Source organism: Acinonyx jubatus, chromosome B3 (genome assembly GCF_027475565.1).
Source record: "Acinonyx jubatus isolate Ajub_Pintada_27869175 chromosome B3, VMU_Ajub_asm_v1.0, whole genome shotgun sequence".
In the NCBI taxonomy this organism is placed as follows: domain Eukaryota; kingdom Metazoa; phylum Chordata; class Mammalia; order Carnivora; family Felidae; genus Acinonyx; species Acinonyx jubatus.
Window position 1 is genome coordinate 19,112,284 of NC_069386.1, and position 26,697 is coordinate 19,138,980.

The 26,697-nt window shown below is 43.8% G+C and overlaps 1 protein-coding gene across 1 annotated transcript in view; it reads right to left on the reverse strand.

The window, feature by feature from the left end:
- Nucleotides 1-429: 429 nt before the first annotated feature.
- Nucleotides 430-26,697, reverse strand: part of CHSY1 (chondroitin sulfate synthase 1) — a 70,385-nt gene continuing 44,117 nt past the window's right edge. The window contains exon 3 of the mRNA XM_027067924.2: nt 430-3,461. Within this exon, the coding sequence (XP_026923725.1) occupies nt 1,869-3,461 (1,593 nt within the window). The 3' untranslated portion in view covers nt 430-1,868. The remainder of the gene's footprint in view (nt 3,462-26,697) is intronic.

Genomic DNA, 26,697 nt, shown 5'->3' on the forward strand with positions numbered 1-26,697 from the left:
TCCCGGACTGGAAGTGGCATCCACACAGCTTGCTCCCTTGGCATCAAAGATCTAAACTTTTTTTGATTCTTGGATTATAGAGCAACCATACACAATTTATCCTGTAGTTAGATCTAGCCTAAAACCCCGAGAACGTTCGTGCACACAGTAGCACGTGGGCACTGGTTAAAATGCAGATTCCAATGGGCGTAGTCAGTCCAATATGGGGCCAGGAAGGTGCATCCGTACCAGGAAGCCAGATGGGGCATGGAGTGGGTTTGAAGACCCTTGTTCTAGAGAACAGAGAATGGACAAGCTGAAGAGGAACAAAGGACAGATTCACTGGAGGGGGGTGGGGGGAGAGGAAGAGGCACTTGAAAGTTTCATTTCACTCCCAAACTGCATTCTACATAAATATTCCCCCTGAAATAACTTGAAAAACTTTATAAATCAGTGTTTCAGTTTTTTACTCTCCAAATGTTATACAATTCTTTAGCTAAAACAGGAGTAATGAGACAAAATGGTCCTGAAAAGTACAATAGAAAAATACTGTTGACTGGTTTATTTTCCCGAATGAGCAACAGACTATTTACAAATAAGCAGATCTCCAACGATGTGTATTAAAATGGCAAGTCTATTACTGTTTGAAATCTAAATGAAAAAGAAAATTTATTAAGGCACATTTGATCTGTGAGTTTTTAAAACAAACGAACTTTCTGGTGTAATGACAGATTTCACTTTTGTCCCCAAAACATGTGAGCACCAAAATTGTCAAAGAACACTTAATATTTAGTAAAACAGTAAGGAATGTAAAAATTGAGGAGGGAAAAGCATTTTCAAAAGGAAATCTTTGGAGATCAGTTTACTGTAAATAAAATAACACTAAACACACTCCTGATACACATAAATACTAATAGCTAAACAGGTACTTGAGAAATGGCCGAGCTCTAAACAATGGATATTAAATAAATTAAAGGTATTTCAGATACAAAGAATAAAACAAAACAGTAATTAAAGATTGAAACAGCCAACTCCACCGATGTAACACAGACAGGATGAACAAAACCAAAATACATTTTCCCCCAATGCTTTCATTAGGGCGGGTTTTTGTTTCTGTTTTAGCTTGTGTACATTAGATTTATTACAATAATTCTTCCTTGCCATTCCAAATATTAATAGTGTACCCTTTAAAGATGAGAAAAAACAAAAAACAAAAAACCAAATCCTTCTTGGAATTTAATGCCAGGTCCATTAAGCCACACAAATTACGACGACAGCCATTCATCTTACTGTGCCTTTCTCCCCTTGCTTTTAAAACAACTCCGTGACCACAATGAGCACAAGTTGGAGGAAAGAATCAACTTTGGAAAGCTCTCCCGACAATGATGATACAGCTTATTATCACATTTCCTTATTTTACAATTAGAACATGAAATGGCTTAAAAAAAAAAAATCGCCATTAAAAAAAAAAAGACAAAAGGTCAAATCTGTGCAACGTTACCAGTTACAACAAAACATGTACCAGAGTTACAGTGTTCTGTTACATTAATACTTTGCAGGAACGTTCATGTTTTCTACCATAGGACCACAGCAAAGGGGTCTGAAAAGAAACGCATAAAACACAATGAAACACGACAAGAAAGTTCTGTCCATCAGGTACATTTCAAGTCATTATCAAGCAGGCCTGCTACATGACGTTCAGCAAGAAAATGTGCTCAAAGGCAAACATGATCACATTTTTGTTCAAAAAGCTCAATCATCAAGGAGTCCTTTGTAAGAAAATCATGTGTAAAATATATCCTTGTATGGACTTCGAAAACGGATCATACAAAAAATTTTTGAAAAATAAATTAGGTAATTAAAAACGTCTCTTCCAGCAAAGCTGGACCTTAGGCTGTCCTCACTGAGCCACTGTTATTGCTGTTTTTACTGTAACTTGGGTCGTTTTTTTCCAGCCACATTTCAGCCAGCTGCTGTGTGGACCCATATGTGGATGCTTTGGACCCCAAGCACATTTTGTACTGTTTGGGATCAAGATTGGGATCACAAAAGACAGGATGGTGGACGTGGACTACTCCCACTTCCTGGCTCCTAAATGTCTTCAAACCTGTCTGGACAACCTTGTTGAAAAGGTCCACATCCTCCAGCCCCCAGCCCTGGATGGAAACATCAAAGCCACCTACTCGGACAAGATCTCCCTTGTAAATGCAAGTAATGCCAAACCCATAGTTTCTCCAGAACCCGGTTTTCTGAGTGAAGGCAAAATGGTTATCACTGGGAACTTTCCCACTATAAACAATCTTTGGATCGTACTGGCTAAAGATGATTGGAAAATATATCTGTTGGCCCAGAACTGTGTTTGCTCGACATCGTTGAAGGAATTCTGTAGTAAACACAAGGTCAACGTCACAGAAAAAGAGCAGAGACTCGTTACTGAACTGGGAAGACCCTACTTCAAGGGCCAGAGCTCTTGAAAACTCTCCAGACACAGGCAAAATCTGCATGTCAGCTTTAGGGTACTTAATGCGATAATCTCTCATGAGTTCAACTTGTTTGGCCTTGTCAGGGTTCGAGTCAGAATTGAAAAGCAGAACCACGAGCTTGACGTTCTGATTGGGAATGAGACACGTCTTCTCGAAGTTTCCCATGAATCTCACAAACATGTCGAAACGCCCAGACAATGGAATCAATATATTTATCTTTTTCTCTTTGGGTTCTTTGTGCTCGTTCTTTGATCCAGGGAGCTGAAAGGGAACAAGTTTCTTCAGGGAATTTGAGAGAAAGGACAAGGATCCGGATTCCTGATTGATTTTGTTGGCCAATTCCTTTGCATCCAGTTCCTCGTGCTCCACAAACTGGATCTTGCTGAAGGTCTGCTGTAAATATGCGTGTCGCCGGACGGGAACAGTCATTTTTTTCCCTTTGTGCTTTTTGTACAGAAGGAGCAGGTCCAGGATGTATTCGGCCCCATACATGGGGTTCACCCGGCGGTAGCCATACTGTATCTCCTTGAAGTCAATAATGCGTCCTCTGGTCTTGGCATTGGCATTGATCATCTCCATGACCTGCATGACAATGTCATCCAGGGCCTCCCTCTGAGCGGAGTCCATCCCTCTCCGAGGCGGCTGGCCCTCAGCCGCAGAATACAAGTATTTCCCAGTCAGAAACTCCCACTCCAGGATCTCCTCCCGCTGGCGGGGCTGAAACCTCATGAAGGAAGGTGGGATTCCCAGCTGGAGGTCTTCTTTGTGAATCTCCGTGTTGCTGTATCTGCCCATCAGGACGATCTCTCGGTGGAGCTGGATGGTGCGGTGGCGAAGCTCGGCTATCTTGCGGCTGAGCATGTAGCTGTGGAGCCGGTACTGGTAGGGTGGGTTTTTGTTGGGGTGCAGGGTGATGGCTCGGTGAATTTTACTATTATGGAGATCTCTAATGTACCCCTTTTTGTTCTGTTCGTAATTCTCATAAAAAAGCTGCTGCATCTGTTAAGGAAAAAAAAAAAAAAGATGATGGCTAGGTTAGTATCACGTGACTCTGTCCCTCTAGTCTCGCATTTCCTTACACACCTGCAAAGTCTTCAAAAAAATCTAAATATTTGAAACCTTTCCAAATGAGCCACCACGGCATACCAGAAGCCTTAGGTAAAGCCCAATCTCCAGCCAGCAGTCCGATGGGATGAAATGAGTAAGAAATATGAACTGCATCAAGATATAAGCCTTCATCAATAACCAGAGTTGGCCAATATAATTCTGAAGGCAAACCGAATTTTAAGAAAGTTTTCCTATAGAAAAGGTGTAATCTTCAGATCACAGTCAGCATACCTGGAAGAGAATGTCATCCTGGGTCCCCACCAAGCCCATGTAAGGGACCCAAGAGCCGAGGTCCCCCCTCCTGAAGACTGGCCCCCAGTGGGAGCTGCTGCCCAGCTGGAAGAGCAGACCCTACAGCTACCCCGACACAGGAAGTGCCCGCATCGATGGTGTAAAGAGAAAAACTCCAGGAGCGGGACCTGACGCAGGACTAACACTGCTTCCAGGGAGCTGAAGACAAGGAAAGGGGAGGAGGCCTGCCGTCTGGAAGGGCATGCTGCAGGCGAAGCCAAGGTTCTGCAAGGTCACCAGAAGTGAACACTCTGACTTGCTTGTTCCTAGTGTCAAGTGCACCTCCCCACGGCCTCTGTGCAGGCAGGAGAGGGTCTGCTCACTCAGCACCGGGGCTCCAGCACTGGCACAGGGCAGCACACGGTGGGCTCAGAATGTCCAGCTAAAAGGCAGGCAACCCAAACGGGCCCATTATTCCACCAACTTGTCACCTGTCCTGGGACACTGGCTTGGGGGGAGCAGGGGGGACAAAGGTTTGAGGTCCATCAGCCCAAATGCGGCATGTTCCTTAAGTCAGATAGAGAATATACTTAATTCCCCTGAACATCCGAGCGGTGAGATGATGAGTATCTACAAAGCCTTCTGGAACGAAGAATAAAAATCTGCAAAAACCATTCAATAATATTGAAGTTGGTATGTGATAAATTAGTCCTGTTTCATTTGTGGGTCATTTTGGGGTTTTGTTCATATTGCTAAATACTAATGCTTGATAGAGTGATATGTATGTGAACCAAGCAGTTTATGTGCCTTTGGAAAGTCTTATTTTTTTTTTTTCTGAGACATGGCAATCAATGTAACAGTAAAATATGGGTTAGCATTTTTACATCCGGTTTTCTTCTTCGATATGATACTACAAACTACCAATAAATAAAGCCAATAAGAAAAAAAGGGGAAATACTTCCACAGAATGGTGAGAGAGATAGAAACAGAGAGAGAAAGACAGAGAGGAAGAGGGGGCAAAGAATACAGGCCAGGTTCTGAGCAAGGCCTCCACCCACATTCACTCCCTCACTCAATTCTCAGGGAGCCACGAGTCTGGCAAATGCTGACCTTCTCAAACTCGGCCCTTTGCTCTTGTGGACGCCTGTGAGGTCCGTTCTCAGAGCAGGACTTAGCCTAGAATAAGACAACATCTCGGAAGTGCCCTGTTTCCAACTTTCTTCCCACAAGGTCTGTGATCAACATGTGACCTGGGTGCATGGGATCAGCCACTGAGGTAGTTCCCAAATTTTAAATTAATTAGAAAAAGCAGTCAGGTGTCAAAGAAGCTAGAAGGCAGGCAGAGCGTCCCGAACCTGGGAGAGCATCCCCGCCGTTGTGGTGTGCCAGAAGGCGCTGGGCGCACGCAGGGTGCTCCCTGACTGGCCTGCAGGGCCCCTCGTAGTTTCTGCTCCCAGGGGATAGCATACAACACAGGCACTCACTGATGTGCGACTTTACACATGTCTTCTGTCATTTACCAGGCAATGCGGGAGAGCAAAACTCCAATGCTGGACTCAAACAGCCAGAAGCAAGGCTGCAGTCTGGGATGTGCTTAGGGAAAGCAGGGCGCCTGGACTCCCCTTACCCCTGCGGGCCTCAACAGCAGCCCGGAGGCCCTTCCTCCAGTTATCTGAGTCCTGCCGCCTCCCCCCTCCCCTGAGGATGCCACCTGGGTGCAGGGGAGCTCCGGAAAGGACACAGCGGTGCCCCCACCACCACGGCAAAGGAATCAGCAATGGCCCAGGGCTCCATGCCTGCGGACTAGTAAAACAACTACTGTATGAGAGATGGAAAGCTACGTAATAATTTATATGTATTTGTTATGATGACATAGTATTTTCATTTTGTCCATTTAAAATTTTTAACAGTGGGCATGAAGAACCATGGCTTGTTTTAAAGGTCTCTCCATTTGCAAGAATGTAAACACAATGAACCATACAAGCTGCTTTCCAAAATTAGGTCAGAAGAGCCTGAAGCCGGTGGTGCTCCTCCCCCCTCTGGCCCTTGCCCCCTGCAGACAGTGCTGCCCAGCCCACTCCCCGGGGTCTCAGGCCTTCTCTTCTCTCTCCAGGCTGGGCTATGCCTCCTCAGGGCTTCCCAATGGGGCTCGCTGCAGAATTCTGTTCTCCTTCCCTCAGGGCCATTTTGACACAGTAGCAAAAATGGTCTTAAAATACAAATCAGAGGCTTATGGCTAAAAATGAAGTCCTAGAACCCATATGATTCTTTCTAAATTATCTCTTCAAAGAGAAGAAAGAAGTAAGAAAGGAATAAACCCACAAGGACCAAGAGAATGGGAGAGGAAACACAGTAGGTAAGAGATGCCCCCAAATGCTGAGGACATGAAAAGGGAGCCAAGGAAGATGGCAGCTAACGGCCTGCTCTAAACAGTAACCCAATGTGCCCTTCAGAACCCCAGGAAAGGTGCTGTGAAAGGCAGGGGTGAGGCCCAGTGCTGGACCCAGAGAAACCATAGGCACATGGAGGGAGGAGAGCGCTGGAAGATGTCCAGCATCTTCAAAGACATGCTCCAGGTTACTCTGCCATTTAGATGATGGGGGTGTTGCCCAAATTCATGTAGGACTGCCCACCAACTGTAACGGAATCGGGATGCACGAGAAGCAAGTATTGGAGGTTTCTTAACACGGTCATCATTTACAGTAGTTGTTCCAGAAGAGATCTGTCTACAGGCTCCTTCCCTCACTCCTCTAGGACTTAGTTCACTGAACAGCTGGGCAGGGATGAAAGCAAGGCTGACAGCTTGAGGGAAATGAACGTCTAAAGAGCAGGGCTCCCAGCTCTTTCCTCAACTGGGTCTCAGAGCACTCACCCTCCACTCTCCATTCCCAGTAGGAGACTGGAAGAGTCTTTTCTGCATCAATTAAACATTCCCATAGATTATCTGGAGTCCTCCTGCAGAAGGGATCGCCCAAGGCCAGATCACTACAGCTATGACACTAGTTTAAGGAATCTTGCCTACAGGGCTTTCAGTTAGCTTCTTCAATGCCTGAGTCTTCCTTGATCATCAACAGCCAGGGACCATCAGGCAGCTGAAGGAGGGTTCCAACAGGAAAGATGGAGACAGAACACAGAAACAAAAGATTGCCGGAAAGAGAAACAATGCAGTGAACAGAAGAGAAACTCAACAACGGAAACAAAAAACAAACCTGTAGCACATTCACACAGAAGACAAGGCACTCGTGCAACAAAAACTGAATACTGTAAAAAAAAAAAAAATCAGAAAAACCGAAAAAGCTCTTGAAAATAAACATAAAATAGCCAAAGAAAAAAAGGAGAGTTTGAGGATAAAGCTGAAGGACATCCCAGAAAAGAGAGATGAAAACAAAACCAGGAAACAGAAAAGTATTCATTCCAAAAAGAGAAAAGCACATGAGGGAGAGAGTAACAATACAGAAAATGGGCTCAGAATTAAAGACACAGTTGCTGAATTAAACCCCAACTACCTAGTACTAAGAGTACAAACTCGGAACACCACAGATAAAGCAATCTGAAAAACTTCCAAAGAGGAGGAAAAGGGCCATGTATAAATTAACCAGAAACTAGAGTGCTCTGTCCCGACTGAAGAGAAAGACCAATGCCTTATTAAAAGCAGGGGGGGAGTGACAGTTATTCTCAATGGAGAATTCTCTTCCCAACCAAACGACCCATCAAGTAGGAGGGTAGAAGAGAGATTTTCAGACATTCAAGGACGGTTTTACCTCGTACTCATTCCATCCCAGCTATGAAAGGATGTGCCCCTCTAGAGTGAGGGAATACATCTAGAAAGATGATCACATAGGATCCTGGAAACAAAAGGTACAACAGAGAAGAAAGCAAAGAGAGCCCCAGAAAGACAGTGCAAGTAAGCCCCATAAGAAGAGTGCAACGGACTGGATGTCTGCGGACTCCCAATTCACCCCAAATGACATGCTGAAGCGCTCTCAATGTGATGTTATCTGGAGGTGGCACCTCTGGAAGGTGACTGAATTTAGATGAAGTCATGAGGATGAGGCCCCTGCGGTGGGATGGGGGCCTGTATAAGGGGGTAAAGGGACCAGAGCACTCAGTCCCCACCAAGAAGGTACACAAGAAAGCGGGTCTGTAAACCAGGCAGATGGTCGTCACCAGAACCTGACCATGCAGATACCTTCATCTCAGACCTCCAGCCTCCAGAACTGTGAGAAATACATTTCTGCTGTTTAAACCACCCAGTTGACAGTGTTTTCGCTCTGGCAGCCAGGACAGACTTGAGACAAAGAGTTCTAGAGCAGACTGGGGGAACTGGTATCCAGACATTCACTACATCTCCAGAGTCTGGCTCACATTGGACACAAGATGCTCAGCAGGTATTTGGTGAATTTATGATAAACAGGAAAGTCTTTACGCACAGCAGGTATCAAGATAGTGTGGCATGATTTAATGCAGAAGAACACAGATGACGAGGGCTGACAGACACGAGATCCTCAGTAACTAACGATGAGGGACAAGCCTGAGGTCCCTCTGGCTAGAATATATTTTGGAATGTAAAAATCAGCAGTGTATTTTGAGGAAAAATAAGTACCCTTCCAGACAAAGGATGTAGTTGTTATTTGTCCTTTACTCCCTAGAAAACTGAGTCCGTGACTACACATTTTATTCTTGGCTATCAAAACCCTATGCATGGAGAGTGATCTCCAAAGGGAGTCCTCTGTGCAGTGCATGGTCTGCTGCACATAACTGCTGCTTCTTACAGGCTCACCAGGACATCACATCCCCGAACACTTTCAGGACTACATTTCTCAACATCTTTTAGAGGCCGTCTGCAGCTATGACTTTCATAGTGTCGGACGTCTCAGCAAGCTTCACCCAAAACAGAGTATGTGTGCTAAAGGCATAAACACAAAGAAAATTCTTGACATTTGACTAACGGGCTTATGGAAGCCTTAAAATCCCCAGGAACGATTACAGACTGAGAATGTGAACTTAGAGGAAAGTTGTAGGTATCTTCTGACTAACCTCTAAAAATCTGAATGAAAGGAATGTTATGTTATATCCTTTTTTCTTTTTAAATGAAGAAACCTTTCACAAGACAGAGATCACGTGAGCGTGTGTGTTCGGGGGAACAGCACTTATTTTGTTACAAATGAGGCCAAGTCTAGGCCCAGACTAGCTCGTGCTCTCCCCTCCTGTATCACCCCCAAAGGATTTACTTAGTACACTAATATTACTACAAAATAAACATTTTAGACAAAGAAGCCACCCCCCTGACAGACTGGATGGAAAAGACACCTGCTATGATCCTAAGAAAAATCTAAATAAATAGCTTCTTGTCTAAAAGAGCAAATGTGGACATAAGTACTTTACAGGTGAGCAGACAGAATGTCTACAGGTGAGGCCATGCACCTCCACTGATGCTGATACTAAGACCCTGCCCAAATCGGCTTCTAGTGGCACCTTTTGTTCATTCAGCACATTTAACAAATGCCATCAACTTCTATACAAAGCCTTATTACAAAATGGCTTCGGAGGAAAGGTAAGGAAAAAGGTTGTGAGTGCGCAACACCACCCCCCTCCATCTATCCTCTTCCACTTTTACCCCGTCACCTTTTCCACCTGTTCACATCAAGTGCTCTTAGTGCTTTTGGATCTCATGTCTGCCTTTGTAGTATTTTAGGCATTTGCTTTTGCTCTGGGGATCCCTTGCGAAGTTCTCCTCAAATTATCTTTGTTTTTATCTTCACTAGTTCCTAGTTCCCTGCTGTCATTTGGGTTTTGCCTTTAAAGATGCCTGGTTGCATTTAAGAATGCTGCAGGTGAGATGAAATCAAGCCATTTTGCTCTGGGGCACTTGAATGGGGAACAGTTGGATCATTAAGGTGAACATCTGTACCTTCTATTATGCATTGTCCCTCTTTTCCTCAAATTATGGCTAACGTGCTGTTCACTACAATGTTCCCCACTAAGCAGATAAGAGGCAGGTACCATTTAATTTCTGGACTCCAGGCAATTGCCTAGATTCAACAGGAATGAAGTCCTCTACCTTTAAGAGGTATAATTACGTGACTAAAGTAAGTGTTTAGCAATTTAGTGGTAATAGAAATAAACTACTATTTCTCTGTGAGAAAGTTCAGAATGTAACAATTTAAAATAAACATTCAGAAATAAGACTATATGGAGACATTTATCGCTTTTATGCTACTAGTGAGTTGTAAGACCTTGGAGGAGTCACTTGAATTTGTTGGGTCTCAAAGTTTTCTCGTTTATTGAATGTCTATATCGTACTAAAGGTTCCTTCAGTGTGAAGAATTCTAAGATGGGATCTACGTGCTAGTTTCATAACCAATCACATAGGATTCTAAAGTCATGCTGTGATGTTCTACCCATCCATCCTGATATGGTTGAAGATACAGCATTAGAAACGTTACAAGATTCTACCTTCACTGAGTCAAACTGTTTGGAGCATTAAAAGATACGACTACATCCCAGTTAACTGCTTCTGTCTTATAAAAGCAAACCTCCAATTCTTCTTCTTTTCTTAATGGTTACTTACTTACTTACTTATTTGGGGCGGGGGGGGGGGGGAGTGCGAGGAAGGGGCAGAGTTAAAGAGACAGAGAATCTTAAGCAGTCTCCACGCTCAGCGCAAAGCCCAACATGGGACTCAGTCTTACAACCATGAGATCATGCCATGAGCCGAAATCAAGAGTCAGAGGCTTAACTGACTGAGCCATCCAGGGGCCCTGCAAACCTCCAATTCTGCTATAAAAATAGTTAAGGATAGGAGATTCATAACAGGTCATTGTAGTAATTCCATGCGGCAACAAATATGTAGTTTGTTTGTTACAAAGCATTCAAATTTAAATTTTAAGAAAACTTCATTATTATGTAGTATAGTTCAATAATCTGTCACTCGGCACATTCCTTCCAAGAATATTACATAATGGGAAGTTAAAAAGTACTGCAGGAGAAAACACAAATCTGGCATTCAGGTTTCTTTTATAATCACAAGGTCATTTCTTGCATAAAAAACAAGGAAGAAAGCCTTTTTAAAACACATACAGCACCACTGATGGTTTAATTTCCAGTGTCCATAATACAGCTCTTAAGCTTTGTTCTAAAAAGTGTCCCCATAACCTTGGACTCCGGAAAAGCCATCTCCTGTACTGTGAGATGTTTCAGAACTGTGACTCATTCTATGGTAAATCTGAGAGGGGCTAACAAATATCAAGGTCACACTATTCCCAGGAACTTCTAGCCCAGCTGGGAACACCCATCAACTACCCACATCTAATCTTCAGTTTACAAATAGCGACTGCTACAGTCTTCATTAGCAAATGTCCTTGGCATCCTCTGCAAGGAAGGCCAACATTCTCATTAAGTCACGGTTCTCCCCATTAACTGTTTACATTAGTGTCCATCATTAAATATGTATTTCAGCTGCATCAACAGACTATCACTGCTCCAGATCGATGGATATTTCTTCATTCTGATTTATGCAGCATTTCAATTCTTTGCAGAGAATTTTTCTTATCCTTTTCTGCTGAAAAACGTTTCAAAGAAAATATGGGTTGCCTAAATGTCAGGAGATCATAACTGGTAATAGTTTCAAAATCATTTCACTCACAGTTTTAAATATTTAAATTAACATTCTCATATACCTATAGGTAGGGTTTTTCCAGAGAATTTACTGGCTGAAGCAGGACCTTTAGAGATGAAAGAGAAAATGTGTTAATAAATTAGGCCAAGATCACTGGCGTAAACTGGCCTGTCCATGGCTCTCGGGACATATGGTCACTCCACATGCCCCTATTAGGTCTCTCTCCTAATGCGTTTGTATAGACTTTGCCAATATGCATTCAATTAATAAGTTCAAGGATTAGGTGCTTTGTATTTTAAAGAGTTCATTTAAAAAAGCAAATTTTTTCATGGGAATTATGCTGGGCCTCTAGTGGTAAAAAAAAAAAAAAAAAGAAAAGAAAAATAATAAGAGCTGTATGTTTGTGTCTTGATCCATTAGTGCCAAAATCTGAAATCTAAATACCTTTTTGAGAAGTCTGACGCACTTCAAAAGACCTGAGAACTGAGCTTGCCAAACTATTATGAAAACTGTCCGTAGTAAGGTAATACTTCTACATAAAACAATAAGCAAAGTGATCAAACTGAAATCAATAGAGTCTGCGGGTGAACATTTCGTGGTTTGAATAGTCAACAGCGGCAGTGGAAAGAGAACGCCTTTATCTGCAGTCAGAAAACTATCTAAACTTCCATCTCTGCTCTTTACTAACGTTTGACCTTGTGGGAGTCAATTAAGCTTTCTGGGCACTGCCTTTCCCCACCCCACCCCCCCACCCCCTACCATAGATAAAGAAGCAAATGTGGCAGCATTATGAAGAATGAATGTATGCACAATTATCTTCAAAAGAACAAAGTCTTGCGCAAATGTGGCACCAAATACTTACTGAACACATTAAAGGCACCCTACGAGGCAGGGAAAATCTAAAAGGTCAAGTACAAAGAAAAGATAAGCTTGCACACAAAGATAAAGCACACAGTGGGCAGCACTACCACCTGGGCCCTCAGCCTGCTCTTAAGGGAAGTGTATGAAGGGCTCTCCCTCTGTATAGGTGTTTCTCTAAAAACTGACTCACAGCAGGTGCCCGGGTCCAGTCACCGTTGGCCACCAGCTGGCCACCACATACGTGTCCCCTCACAGTGCTCCTTCCTAACGCTAGTCCCTTTGTGGCCACATACAGCTCTCACCCTGGAGCAAATAACCATAGGAAAAGCAACTTAAGCTATAGCCTAAGGGATCGCCAAAAAACAAACAAAAACAGAAATAAAACTAAAAACAATCTTACGGGGCAATATTGGGGAAGTGCACCAGGTTAGGGAAGTTGGAGGACAGGGACACATAGGAACACAGGCCCAGTGGGTTCAGATCTGATTTTTTTTACAGAAAAGGTAGAAATATGGCTATTTTTGTGTGTTTCCTACTTTTTATTTTTTTTTTATGTTTATTTTTGAAAGAGAGAGAGAAAGAGTGTGAGTAGGGGAGAGGCAGAGAGAGAGAGAGACAGAATCCGAAGCAGGCTCCAGGCTCTGAGCTGTCAGCACAGAGCCTGACATGAGACTGAAACTCACGAAATGTGAGATCATGACTGGAGCCGAAGTCGGATGCTCAACCAACTGAGCCACCTAGGTGCCCATAAAGTTTCCTAATTTTTAACTGTTAGCCACCAATTCAAATTTTAGAATGAGAGACAGAGAAATATGAGCCCAAATGAACCTGTGGGCCAAATGTGGCATACAAGTTCATTTCCTTCTAGGATTTTTTGAAGTCAAGATTCCTGATTTGTTGTGGAATCTCATTCTAAATAAAGACATTTTAAACCATTTTAACTTGCCACATTTATCAAGTAATATCTTACACACACACACACACACACACACACACACACACACACACACCTAAAGATCCAAGCAGGCTTTGAATGATGAAGGTCCAGGAGCACCTGGGTGGCACAGTCGGTTGGTTAAGCATCTGACTTCGGCTCAGGTATGAACTCACACTCTCTCTCTCTCTCTCTCAAAAATAAAGATTAAAAAAAAATTTTTTTAATGATGAAAGTCTAATGAGTTAGGACAACCCAGTGGAGTTGCAGTCACAAGACGAGGCCACCAGAGGAGGGCAGCAAGGCCAGTGGAGGGGGAGCAAGAGCACAGCCCAATTCCTGTTCACTCCAGCCTTTTGAAAGTACAGCTTCTGCCTGAGAACCTGATGGTAGATATCATGGCTTTGTTTCACACATTCAAGTCAGTATTTCTGTCACACGGTGGTGAGGGAGTCTGCATGGGGACTCCCAGGCTTAATAATCCTGCAATTAACCCCATGTAAATCTGAGAAGGGGCTCTCACTCTGCAATTACAAAGGGTTGAGTTCCTACACTTGTCTTTAAGAAATGGGGAAAGGGGAAGGAAAGGGAGTGTTTCCGGGGGAAGGGGGGAAGCTCTTAAATTCTACAGTATCAGATTTCTAGAGAAGTGATACAAATAAACATTTTCTAAACATAGGCAACCAACAAAGGAGCAAAGGCAATATAAGCTGAAGCAAAGATAGTCTTTTCAGCAAATGTTGCCAGAGCAACTGAACACTCACAAGAAAAAACAAACAAACAAAAATCAATCTGGACATCGACTTTACACCCTTCACAGAAATTAACTCAAGACAGACCACAGACCTGAATGTGAAAACACAAAACTATAAAAGTCCTTGGAGATAACAGGAGGCAACCCAGAGAACCCTGGGTATGGAGATGACGTTTTAATACAGCACCAAAGGTGATCCATGAGAGGAATAATTGAGGAGCCGGACTTCATCAAAATTAAAAAACCTCTCTGCAAAAGACAATGTCAAAAGAATGAGAAGAAAATCCAGAGGCTGGGAGAAAATGTTTGCAAAAAACATATCTGATAAAGGACAAGTGTCCAAAATATACAAAGAACTTTCAAAACTCCCCAAAGAAGATATGCAGATGACCAATAAGCATGTGAAAAGATGTTTAACATCGTATGACATTAGAGAAATGCAAAATAAAATGAGATACCACCACAGACCTATTAAAATGGACAAAATCCAAAATACTGGTAACATCAACTGCTGGCAAGCATATGGATCAATAGACCCTCTCATGGGGCGTCTCGGTGGCTCAGGTTTTGGCTCAGGTCATGATCTCATGGTTTCGTGAGTTTCAGCCCCACATTAGGCTCTGTGCTGACGATGCGGACCCTCTTAGAATTCTCTCTCTCTACCCTCCTCCCCCGCTCATGCTGTCTTTGTCTCTCTCAAAATAAATAAATAAATAAAACTTAAAAAAATAAAAAATAAAAAAATATAGGATCTCTCGTTCATGGATAGTGGGAACACAGAATGGCACAGCCTCTAAAGACATGTGGCAGTTTCTTACAAAATTAAACGTACCCTTAACTGTTAGATCTAGCAATTACATTCCTTGGTATTTAACCAACTGAATCAAAAACTTACATCCACACAAGGTGTAGCAGCTTTAGTCATAAATTCCCAAACCTGCAGTCAACCAGTGTGTCCTTCAAGCAGGTGAATGAATAAACTGTGGTACATCCAGACAACGGAAAATTATTCAGCAATAAAAAGAAATGAGCTATCAAGCCACGGAAAGACACAGAGGAAGCTCTAATGTGTATCATTAAGCGAAAGAAGCTAATCTGAAAAGGCCACTACATACTGTACAATTCCAACTATAGGACATCCTGGAAAAGGCAAAACCATGGAGACAATAAAAGGATCAGTGGTTGCCAAGAGTTAGGGGAGAGGGGGTGCACAGAGGATTTTTAGGGAAGTGACACTACTCAGTATGATACTACAATGGTGAGAGAATGCACAACATCGAGAGGGAACTCTAAGGTAAACTAGGGACTGGGTGATTATGATGTGTCAGTGCAGGCCCACCGACTGTAACAAATGTACCATTCTGTGGGGGTGCTGATGACGTGATCGTGGGGTTGGGGGAGAGACGGGTATATGGGAACACTACAGTCTGCTCAACTTCCCTTTAAACCTCAACTGCTCTAAAAAATAGTGACTTAATTTTTTAAAAACTCACAGGCAACCTAGCAGGAAAAAAAAATCCTCAAATTATGTTTTATGTTAATGTTTTATGTTAATAAAAGTAGATTCCAGGGGAAGATAGTCAATCCTTTTTCTCTGACTTGTTATTTATAATCAATTCTTTTGTTCTTCCCTTCCACTCATTACTCCCTGCTCTAAGCAAAACAAACCCTTTAGAGGAATATATAAAATCCTCTAGGATTCAGATCCTTGTGGAAAGAGATATGTGGAAACAAAATCCAAGTGATTAACAATTCACAATGAGTTAAGATTTTTTGGTCTTTGAAGACAGCAAACTAGAAAGCCCTATACAAAAAGAAGAGTTTTTTTTTCTTTGTGTATTTGAACATCTCATTAGTGTACCTCCTGCCCCCCCTTCCTCCCCCCACACGCACACACTCATTTTAATCCTTACAATTTTAAACCCCTTAAGGGCAAAACCTACTTTTGCTGTAGGTGCCTAACACAAGCAGTTGCGCAATAAGCACTGGCTGAATAAATGAATGGGTGGATGTTATTTCTCCTACTTTACAAATGAGGACAAAAAAGATTAATCACTTAACACTGTAAGTGGCTCCAGGCGATATTTCAACATCACAATGACAGAGAAGCACCTTACCCAACGGAAGAGGTGACACTTTAGGAAAGAGAAGCCACATCGTACCACATGTGCCAGGCAAAGCTACCCCTGTCCTCAAGCCAACCCTGCCCCTCACATTCCCAGGCAGACCGTCCAGGGCTCGGTGGGCAGACCAGTCAAAGGCGAGACACACACTCAGCCCACCCCTGCCCCCTCCCTGGCCCCCGCTTCCCCAACTCCCAACAGATACGGCAACAGGACCTCAGAAGACAGCCCCTGAACGTGTAGATTCTGTCCTCAGAGACATGAAAGAGGAAAAGCATCCTTAAGAGAGGATCTTCTAGGGGCACCTGGGGGCCTCAGTCAGTTAAGCGTCTGACTTTGGCTCAGGTCGTCATCTCACGGTTTGAGAGTTTGAGCCCCGCATCGGGGCTCAGCCTGCTATGGGTCCTCTGTTCCCTTCTCTCTCTCTGCCCCTCCCCTGCTCTCTCTCTCTCTCTCTCTCAAAAAAAAAAAAAAAAAAGATCGATCTAGAATTTTCAAAAATCTCACTTAGGGCCCCCTAGCTGCTCCGCCAGACTGAAGTTCCTTGAAGGCAGACCTCGCCCACTATTTCTGCAGCTCCAGCACAGAGCAGAGCCCGGCATGGGACACAATCCCTTAATAAACACTGACCCAAAGGAGAAAAGGTAAACAGTGGAGAATTTTAGTGTACTGAGCACATAATCATCCTACACTTCTAAAATAACCTACCTGACTTCCAAAACCATCAACAGAACCTTTCTGTTAGTTACATGTTAGGCAACACGTTTGAACTGAAAGCGTGTCCTTTGACCCTTCAGAGGTACTTGATTTTTTTTTTTAATCCTTATAACCTAATGGAAGTTGAACAGTTTATGATTTTAGAACATGGATAAGCAACACCTCTCAGAAGCTCCACGGGCACTTCCCACGTACTCACTCGTTCAAGCCTATGAGGTGGTGCGATTATTATCCACATTTCAAATCAGGAGATTCGAGCTGCCCAGTGCCCCACTGTCCCAGCTGCCCGGAGGGCTATTTCATGACAGCTCGGGGGCTCTCCTGCAGGCACTGTTCTGGGTACAGGGCACACACAATGGCCAGGCAGGTCCTGTCCTGCAGCTCACACTCCAGGGCTGGGGCAGGCAGGTAACTCAAGAGAGGAGACTGGAGCCCTAAGGAAATACAGAGGGTGGGGAGGCAGGGGACAGGGGAGTGGCGGGTAGGGGCAGGCCTCTGTGGCAGGGGGAATCTGAGCAGTGACCTGACAGAAGCGAGGGGGAGGGAAGAGTTCCAAAGGCACCATGGGTCAAAGACTAGACAATATGTGGTACTCCCTCTAGAACATTCATTTCTTCAGCAAGTATGACTGACATACTCTGTGCAAGGGCCACACTAGGGGGCAAATAGCAGGAACCGTGGCCAGGACACCGGCCTGAAGGTCCACCCAGGAGCTCTCCAGACACGGTACCAAGTCCCCTCCCAACCTGCCCATCCCTCTGTGCCAGCCAGCCCTTCCATGCTCACGGCAAGGCTCGTGCATGTGTGCAGTGGGGCCAAGCAGAAGTCTGGGGTTTAGGTAACAGAGTGAGTGTCGGGGGGAGGTATCTTAATGGTATAATCAATAAGGAAGGCTTAAAAGTTACCCCAAACTTTCTGAACAAGTATGTAAACTCCATGGAACCAAATTTTGGCCAGATGAAGCATCAAAGCAAGCAAGAGTCGAAAAGTCCCCTATTTAATGTGCACACAACACAAACATTCCTGGGGCAAAGGAAGATCTGGTGACGACAGTACCAATCTCCTACACCAAGATGACGGGGACCTTCACTTTCTAAGAAAACCCGCTCTCTAGGCAAAGGTAGGATCATTTTCACTCTGTGAGCAGACAGACTGAGTCTCCACAATGGGGGTGTTGGGGTGGGGGGGGGGCAGAGGAGGAGGAACCATTCAGCACGGATTTCCACACCTCTCTCTCTCCACCCACTTCCTCCCTCACTTATGGGCAGCCGCCCACTGCCCTGCCCTGGCCCAGCACCAGAACAAAGCGGGCTCCCAATGCCAGCCCAGCTGTCTTTTAAAGTGGAAGTGACTCAAAAGGACTAAGCAGCTGCACCCGCCCCGTGCCCCATGGTAGTGTTCAGCAGTAAAGCCATTACTGGTAATGGTAGTGAAGTGATCTTTACCATAGAAAAAAAGAAAAGAAAGCCATTCCTAAAGATAAGAACGGGCAACTGGTTTTATTACTGACATTTATTTACACATGGGCCTCCAGCACTCTAGGCTGAAGGCAAACAGAATGAAAAAGTTCATTCAAGGTAACGCTATCTCAACTAATTCAACGATTTACTCGCCTGCTTCTTCCTTGCCCTGTTCATGTGGACACATTTTACAGAGGTACCTCAGCAAGAAACAGTGGAGCAGGGTAACACTTTAAAGTACTCTATTTTGAAATGAAACATTTTCACTACAGCACTTTAGATGAGAATGTCTTAACTGTGCTTTGAAGTCTGTGGCCAATACAACTATCTAGCCATCATTCTTGCCCTTAGAGTGAGTCCTTGTTTCCTATCTAATATTCTGCACCATTTAAATAACTAACAATCCGGTGCTAGGAAGAGAAGGGGAGATTTGATTCTACACGCCAAAGGCAGCGGTGTTTCGTCAGTCACACCCAGAACTTTCCACTCCTGCTGGAAACACTGCACACGCACCGTCTCCAAGTCCCTGCACAACACTCAGACTTTCAAATTTTGCCTCTATTTCTAAATCAAACAGCAACCTCTGACTCTGTGTGCACATGTGTTGGCTGGGGGAAAGGCGAGACCGTGAGAGCTGTGACAGGTAGGGGTGGGAGATAACCACTGGTTGCTCTGAAAAGTCAAAATTCTATTTTCTTAATTTTTTTTAATGTTTATTTATTTTTGAGAGAGAGAAAGAGTGTGAGAGGGCGAGGGGCTGAGACAGTGGGAGACACAGAATCCGAAGCAGGCTCCAGGCTCCGAGCTGTCAGCAGAGTCCGATGCGGGGCTCAAACCCACCATGAGATCTTGACTTGAGCCGAAGTAGGACATTTAACTGAGGGAGGCACCAGGCACCCCTCAAATTTCTATTTTTAAAAGGACACTTCTGAAAAGGATGACAAAAAGATAAGATCTCATCTACTTCTTTGCTCAAAGTTTCGATCAGATTCTACAACATGTATGTTATAACAAAGATCAAGTACAACGAAATAAAGGGGGATTTCACAAATGAAGTGTAGTCTTACAAAGAGCATTTACTGTCCACACTGCAAGCCATGTGATTTTTATTTATTTATTTTTTAAATTTTTTTTAATGTTTATTTATTTTTGAGACAGAGAGAGACAGAGCATGAATGGGGGAGGGGCAGAGAGAGAGGGAGACACAGGATCGGAAGCAGGCTCCAGGCTCTGGGCCATCAGCCCAGAGCCCGACGCGGGGCTCGAACTCACGAATCGTGAGATTGTGACCTGAGCCGAAGTCGGACGCTCAACTGACTGAGCCACCCAGGCGCCCCGCCATGTGATTTTTAAAATGCCATCTTGTAGAAATACTCAAATCACATGATTACTATTTTTAAATCTTTTTTTATTGTTATGAAACAATATGCATTCATTATAAAATGCTGAAAAGAGGGAGAATCACAAACCTACTCTGGGCACATCTGACAAATATTCATTCTAATGTACATACTCACATATAAGGTAACAAAATCAAATACATTCTGCAAGCTATACAGTATGTATATACTTATAAGTACATTCTATTGGAGTAGTAATTCTACTTCTGAACATTTATTTTCCTGATATAGTTAACAACACTAACTCCTAACTAAAATCAAGCGATTCTATTTGTCAAATCAGGACCTTTGAACCAAAGAAAAAGAAACACTAAAATTATAAGCCACAAGAAAAGCAAACATTTCATAGACGTGAGCAAACTTATAGGGTAACGTAAAGGAATAAATCATATGTCAAACGAAGGGGAGAAGTACAAATTTTTTTCACAAAAGCGGTAAGGGACAGTAACCAGAGAATTCCACATAGGTTCAAATTCAAGTTGCACATTATCTTTTTTTTTTTTTTTTTTAAGTAGGCTCCAGGCCTAATGTGGAGCCCAATGAGGGGCCTGAACTCATGACCTTAAGATCAAGACCTGAGGTGAGATCAAGAGTCCAACACAACCATCTGAGCCACCCAGGCACCTCTAGTTGCACATTATCTTGACCCAAGTAAGTCAACATAAATCATCTATAAATATACAAAGTAGATGTGTCTGTGAAATAAGCATACTCTAAGTAAACAATGTATCACTCATCAAACCCTGTAAGTATGAACTGCACTGAAAGAAATGAAAACCTCTTTCTTTACAAGCCTCCTGGTCAGGAATTTTCTGGTGTCCCATACTGATGTGAAGTCCGGGTGTCAGACATTACTGTGCCATTGCAAAGTGGGGAGAGGTTTAATATACAACCCCTGTTCACTGGTCGAAACCAGGAAAACTCAAGAGAGGTAAAATAAAACAAGAATTCTATTCTTACTACCCGGCCATAACCACTGTTACTATCTTAGGGTCCAATTGATGTCAAAATAAATTTAAATGTGAATGCCCTGGTTTCTTCAAATGCATTGGTCTAACATGCTAAAATGTTACACTGGGTGTGTGAAAGCTTAGCAGTTCACAATGAACTATAGGCATACTCCTAGAATACAAAGGAGCAATTCATGTTTACGTTTAATTATTTTATTCTTTGTTTTACCTTAAAAGTATGTAACTAAGTAAATACCGAAGAATCATAAACTTTATTTTCTTCCTAAAGAAGGTAGTGTTAATCCAATTAGAGATTTTCCTTAAATTATTTACGAATTTGACTGCAAGCCCATTAATTACATTCCTTCTTTAAACATCAGGTTAAGCTTTGATAACTACCAGTAAGGCATTTCCACATTCCCCAGATGCAAATTTAATCACGAATGCATCCCCAGTCTCCATGTTATGGAAAGGATAAAGCTAAAAGCGACGTAATATAAATTTAAAAGAAAACACCTTAAGGGAAACCTTCCCATTTGGACTGATTTGATGGTTTCATTCTATATTTTGAAAATATCCCCAGGTCTTTATACCCTTACTGTTACAGCCAGAATGATTTTCTAGAAGAGAAAAATTTAGGCAAAGTATCTATGGACATCCCAAATGGTGGCATTTATACAAAGTTAAATTATAAGAGCGTCATATAAAACAAACAGTTCCTAACAGGCAATGATTCTTGCCAATGGAAATCCTTGGGAGAAGCCTATTTCCTATTTAGACCTCATAATTAGGTGCGTTTTCACCTAAAAGTTAAAAATTAAATTGTACTACACAATTGTATTTCTTCAACGTCTGACCTGGGTACACTGCCATGATTTCTAAAAGTGATATTCAGACGCCTTGCACTTGCAACCTGAGGAACTCAATCCACAAATCCACCAGAGAGGAAAGGCTACTCTGGATGTAAAGATTCACTACAGGATGTAAAGACTGCTTTCAGTTGTATGGCAATGACTGTGACCTGACTGCCAGCATCTGTCCTCCCTTCCTGTGTGGGGACAGACGGTGGCCTGGCTCCAGCGGCCTGCCCCATCTAGTTAGGTGTGGCCACACACCCGAGTTCTCTCCCGCAAGTGTGAATGGAAGCGATGTGCTCCCCTTCCAGCTGGTGCCTCCTCAGGGCCTGGCTCTGTGTCCCCAGGCTCTTGTCCCCTCCTGTGGCTCTTGTACCCACAGCCTCAGCCTCGTAACCACACGGTTGAGGAGGATGCCGCAGGCGATGGCAGGGAAGCAAAAGGAGAACCTGGGTCCCTAAATGACCGTAAGGAACAGAGTCCCAGTATCCTGGAATGCCTACCTCCCAGCTCCACTGCATTCCTCAGGTGTCTGTTACAGTGTTTAGCCCTTTTGTAAGTCATAGAAGTTATAAATTTGCCTACATATTAAATACATGAGCCGATGAACAAACTACGATTTAAATCCAACTCTGCAAAATGACACCTCACAAAAAAAAGCAGGACAACTATTATTTTCTGAGTAGTATTTTACATATTATTTCACGTAACTTCATGCCAGCCTTCAGTACAGGTGACCCATGAGCAGCATAGGTCTACTGACACACTGATTTTTTTCGATCAGTATAGAACAGTCCTGCAAATGTATTTTCTCTTCCTTATGATTTTCCTAACATTTTCTGTCCTCTAGCTTACCTTACTGTTATGAATACAGTACATAATATATATACAAAATGTGTTAATTGACTTTGTTACTGGTAAAGCTTCTGATCAAAAACAGGGTATTAACAGTTAAGTTCTGGGGGAGTTAAAAGTTATACACAGGTTTTTGACTGAAGGTGGATTTCTGACCGTTAGGGCACTCCTAATCCCCAGCACTGTTCAAGGGTCAACTGGATTATTCCCATTTTACAGAGCAGAAAAAGAACTTTGAGAAATGGGCCAAACCAACAAGGCAACAGAGTAACAGCAGAGTCAAACACCCAAACACTCAGGTCTGCAACCAGAGCAGAGGTTGGCCAACATGGCCCCGGGGCCACAATCTCAAAGTGGCCTGCCGCTTGTTGGAAGTTTTACTGGAACACGCTATGTGCATTTGCTTAGCAGCTGTCTCTGGCTGCTTCTGTCGAGACCGAGACCTTATGTGCCACCAACACCTAAAATACTTACTGTCTGGCCCTTGACAGAAAAAGCCCGCTGACCCCTGATCTAGGGCCACTCACCACCACTGTGCCTCCTTCAATAGAGGTAGGCCAGCACGTGCAGACTTGGCCTAAACAACACGCCTGTTCCCACCTGTGCTGTTCTCCCCACGTGGTTCACCGTCCCGTCTCCTTGCTCTCTGCTCCCTGACCCCACGCCCACCTGTCTTGACCGGTGTCAGGTTGTATCTCGCCAACACACCATGTCACGCCTGTGCAACTCAACGCCTCTGTGTTCCTACTTTTTCAGTGCTAACAGAACTCATTCCAAAAAAGTACTTTCGAAGTCAAAATCTTATAAGAGTTGTTCAAAAACAAACATATTTGATTCAAGCTAAATTAAAAACCTGAAAGCAATAGCACCAGAAGCAGAAAACACAATGAATCAAATTCTGCATGCCTTATACTTTGTGGTATACATTCATGCTACTTCGGTTTTGTGCATAAAAGGCAGTTTCAAGAAACTAAAAACAGACACAGCACTCCTCAAAATAGAACCCTCAAAGACCACGAACCAGCAGCGTGTGCTCATTTTATGCCTACTTCTGACCAGCTTTCCAGCTGCGTCAGCAACTGGATATGAATGAGTCACAAAAGGTCTCGGAAGCATCACTGTGAATAAGGTACAAGAAAGTGCTTCACACACAATTCGTTTCACACGACAAATATTTTGTGAATGCCCACTGTATGCCAGGCACAGCTGTACTGTTATCCGATACTCTACAGCATGAGTAAATATTTTTAATTTCAACTACTCATCATCACCACTCAGGTGACAACCTAGGATGAGTAAGACAACATATTTTCACCAGTTGGAGTCATTTCATGAGCCAGCTTACCTTGAAAATTCTTTTTTGATTTTCATTTTTACGAGTTTCAAGGTAAAAAAAGAGAGAGACAGAGACAGAGAGGGAGGAAGGGAGAGACAATGACCAAAGAACGAATACTAGTTATAAACAAAATCAGGGTCTACCGTGCTGTAACACTCAATGTTCAGTATGATGCCCACGAGGCGCTGAGAAGCCAGGGCCTGCTCTGTGTCACAGACTGGATGACCTTAAGCAAATCTCAGTTTAACTGTGAAATGAGGGGGCTAAACATGAAAGTCCCTTTCCGGGTTACAATTTAGGGCAAATTAATAGTATGGACAAGTTTAAGAAGGATCATGCGAAGCCTGCTCTCCAGTCCAATAAAAACGGACAAGCTGCAGGTGACCAAACTCTGGGAAATGCAGCCCCTGGGTCTTACCGTTGCATCCACCCTCGTGCAGCCCTCGTGCAGCCCATCAGCTAAGCTCTGACCCTCCTCTTTCCTCACCTGGCTGCAGTAGAAACCTCCTGTCTTCCCTGCCCCCTGCCTTACCTTCCTCTAAGCCTGCTGGGTGGTCTTTCAAATACAGAACTCTGGTCATGTTGCCTGCTTGCTGAACTGCTTGCTGGGAATAACTGACTCCATCAAAAGAACCTCCCTGCGTAATCCCTAGGTCCCCTCATATTCCAGCTACGTCCAACAGGCCCAATTCTGTGGCAGCCTGTGGCTGGGCCAGCAGGTTTCCACTCTCTATGCAAGCCAATCTCCAGGCCTGGTCAGCCTCCCCAGGACTCATCTTTCCCTGAGCCCGGGGCTGTGGGCCCCAAAGGGCCTGTGTACTTCCTGTCACAATACCCCACTGCTCTCCCAGGATCTTCCAGATGTGCCTACAAGGCTGTGTGTGTGTCGGGAGAGCCAATGAGATATAGGAGACCAATCTCCTTTATTCTTCTTACAGAGCAGTGATTCTCCAACAGGGGCACATGGCAGAACCATGTGGGATTCTAATGCACATCCCTGGCAAAACCCACCACATAAAGAATATAAGGAGGCAAGTGTCTGCACAAAGGGACCTCGGGAAGAGTTGCCTATTCTTCCCCCCTTGTCCCCTTCTATGAATATCAACATGGAGGGGCTCTCGCAGAAAGGACCACCTCTCAAATCCTACGGAACAAGGGAGGACAAATGGACAGACTAGGAAGCACTGCATAAGAAACATGCCTAAGAAAGGGTTCAAGGTTGATCTCCAGCCTCCACTCTTAATGTCCTTGGAGGCTAACCTGCTACACTCAGGGAGTGGAGAAGAGGGCTCCTTCCCAGAACGCTGGGCAAGTGGGGAGGGCAGCAGGAAGGCACCAAGTCAAAGGAGCTAAGTCTCAGCTGAAGGCTACAGCTGTGAGTCACGGAATGGGGAGATTACAAAAGGTTACAAGAACCAGCGGCAGGAAAGAAATACAGACAGGCGTTCCCTGGCAGCTCTGGTGGCCCTGGGCTGGTAGGGACTGCCCTTTTCTTTTGATTTGAGGGACGTATTCTCTCAGGGAGACCAGGCTAACCAGTTGAAAAGGAAGGAAAGGAAGACTGTCACCTTCTACCTTTCCTGAGCTGAGCCCGAGCGAGAACTGGAGGCTGCCTTCATGCCCACAGAGCTGTGACAGGAGGGGTTAGAAGTGATCTCAGGTCAGCATCAAGCCAGCCAGGGCCCAACACCACAGCTGAGGACAACCCTCAGCCCTCCGCCCACACTCTAGCTTTCAATGTGAGCTAATGTGATGGGTCAGACTGCATTTCCATGAGCTTTAGCAACTTCAGACACTGTTTATGACAAGTTCTCTTCCTACCTGGCCCCAGAGAGGAAGGACGCACCAGCCTGGAAGGGGCAGTGGGGTCTGAAGTTCAGGGGTACAGTCTGCAGTGAAGGACCAGGGCATCTGTGACCACTGGCAGCACTCACTGGTACAGATGGGACCAGGTGACCCCAATTTAGGATGTTGGCTGTTTTTGGGTTTTTTTTTGGTTTTTTTTGTTTTTTTTTTTTTTACTTTAAAAAGGTTGATTAATAAATAGTTTGCATGTTGAGGAATTCTGGAGAGGTAGTTAAGACCAAAGGCTAAAGACTATAAAGGACCAATAATTAAAGGTAACAAGAAAGCAACCACAGATCAACTGTGTTAAGAACCGAACACCTAAAAGCAGGCTTTAATGTGGAATGCGCTGAGTTCCAGAGCCCTAAACCACTGAAAGAGGGAAATGAGGGGTGCAGAATATAGAAGAGCAGAGCAGGTACCCAGAGGGCACTCGGCAGATCCTGTCCACAGTCCCCCCAGGCCACACACCATCTCCACCCGTTCCATAGCCGGAGATATGCCCAAGGGAACAGGACAACAGAGGACAAGAGAGACACTACTTAATTCAATACAATACAAATACTCAATTTGTATTGAGTAGAACTCAAACTACTTCTAAGAAAGCAAATAATTTCCAAAAGCCCCCATTATAAAGCTGCTGGGCCTAAAAAACTACCATCTGGTGGAGCGAAGCATACCATCATTTGACAAATACAGTAATCAATTCAGGTACGAATCATCAATGGATGCTGAAATTAGTGGATGGCAGCTAGAGGAGGAATCAAATAGGAATAGGTCTCAAAATATGTCCCTATAATGTACATATTAATTAACAGAGGAAAACGGCAATTTTACAGTGGAGACTTAGTAAGAGATCAGTTAATCCTGCCCATTGGAGTCATCATGACATTGTGGGTCTCCTGAGATGACACATCGAGGAGGACACTCCTCACTTAGCCAGGGACCCAACAGATAATTCCAAACTAAGGGATACTGCAAGATAACTGGTCAGTGCTTTTTGACAATGTCCAGGTCAGAATTAAATCACACTTAAGAGACATGTTGAGTAAATGCTACATGTGACCCTGAACTGCAGTATGGATGGTTTTTTTCAGTTTTGCTTTTAGTTTGTTTTTTATTTTTCCTATCAAGGATGTTATTAGGACACTGGTGATCAAGGATGTTATTAGGACACTGGTGATATATAA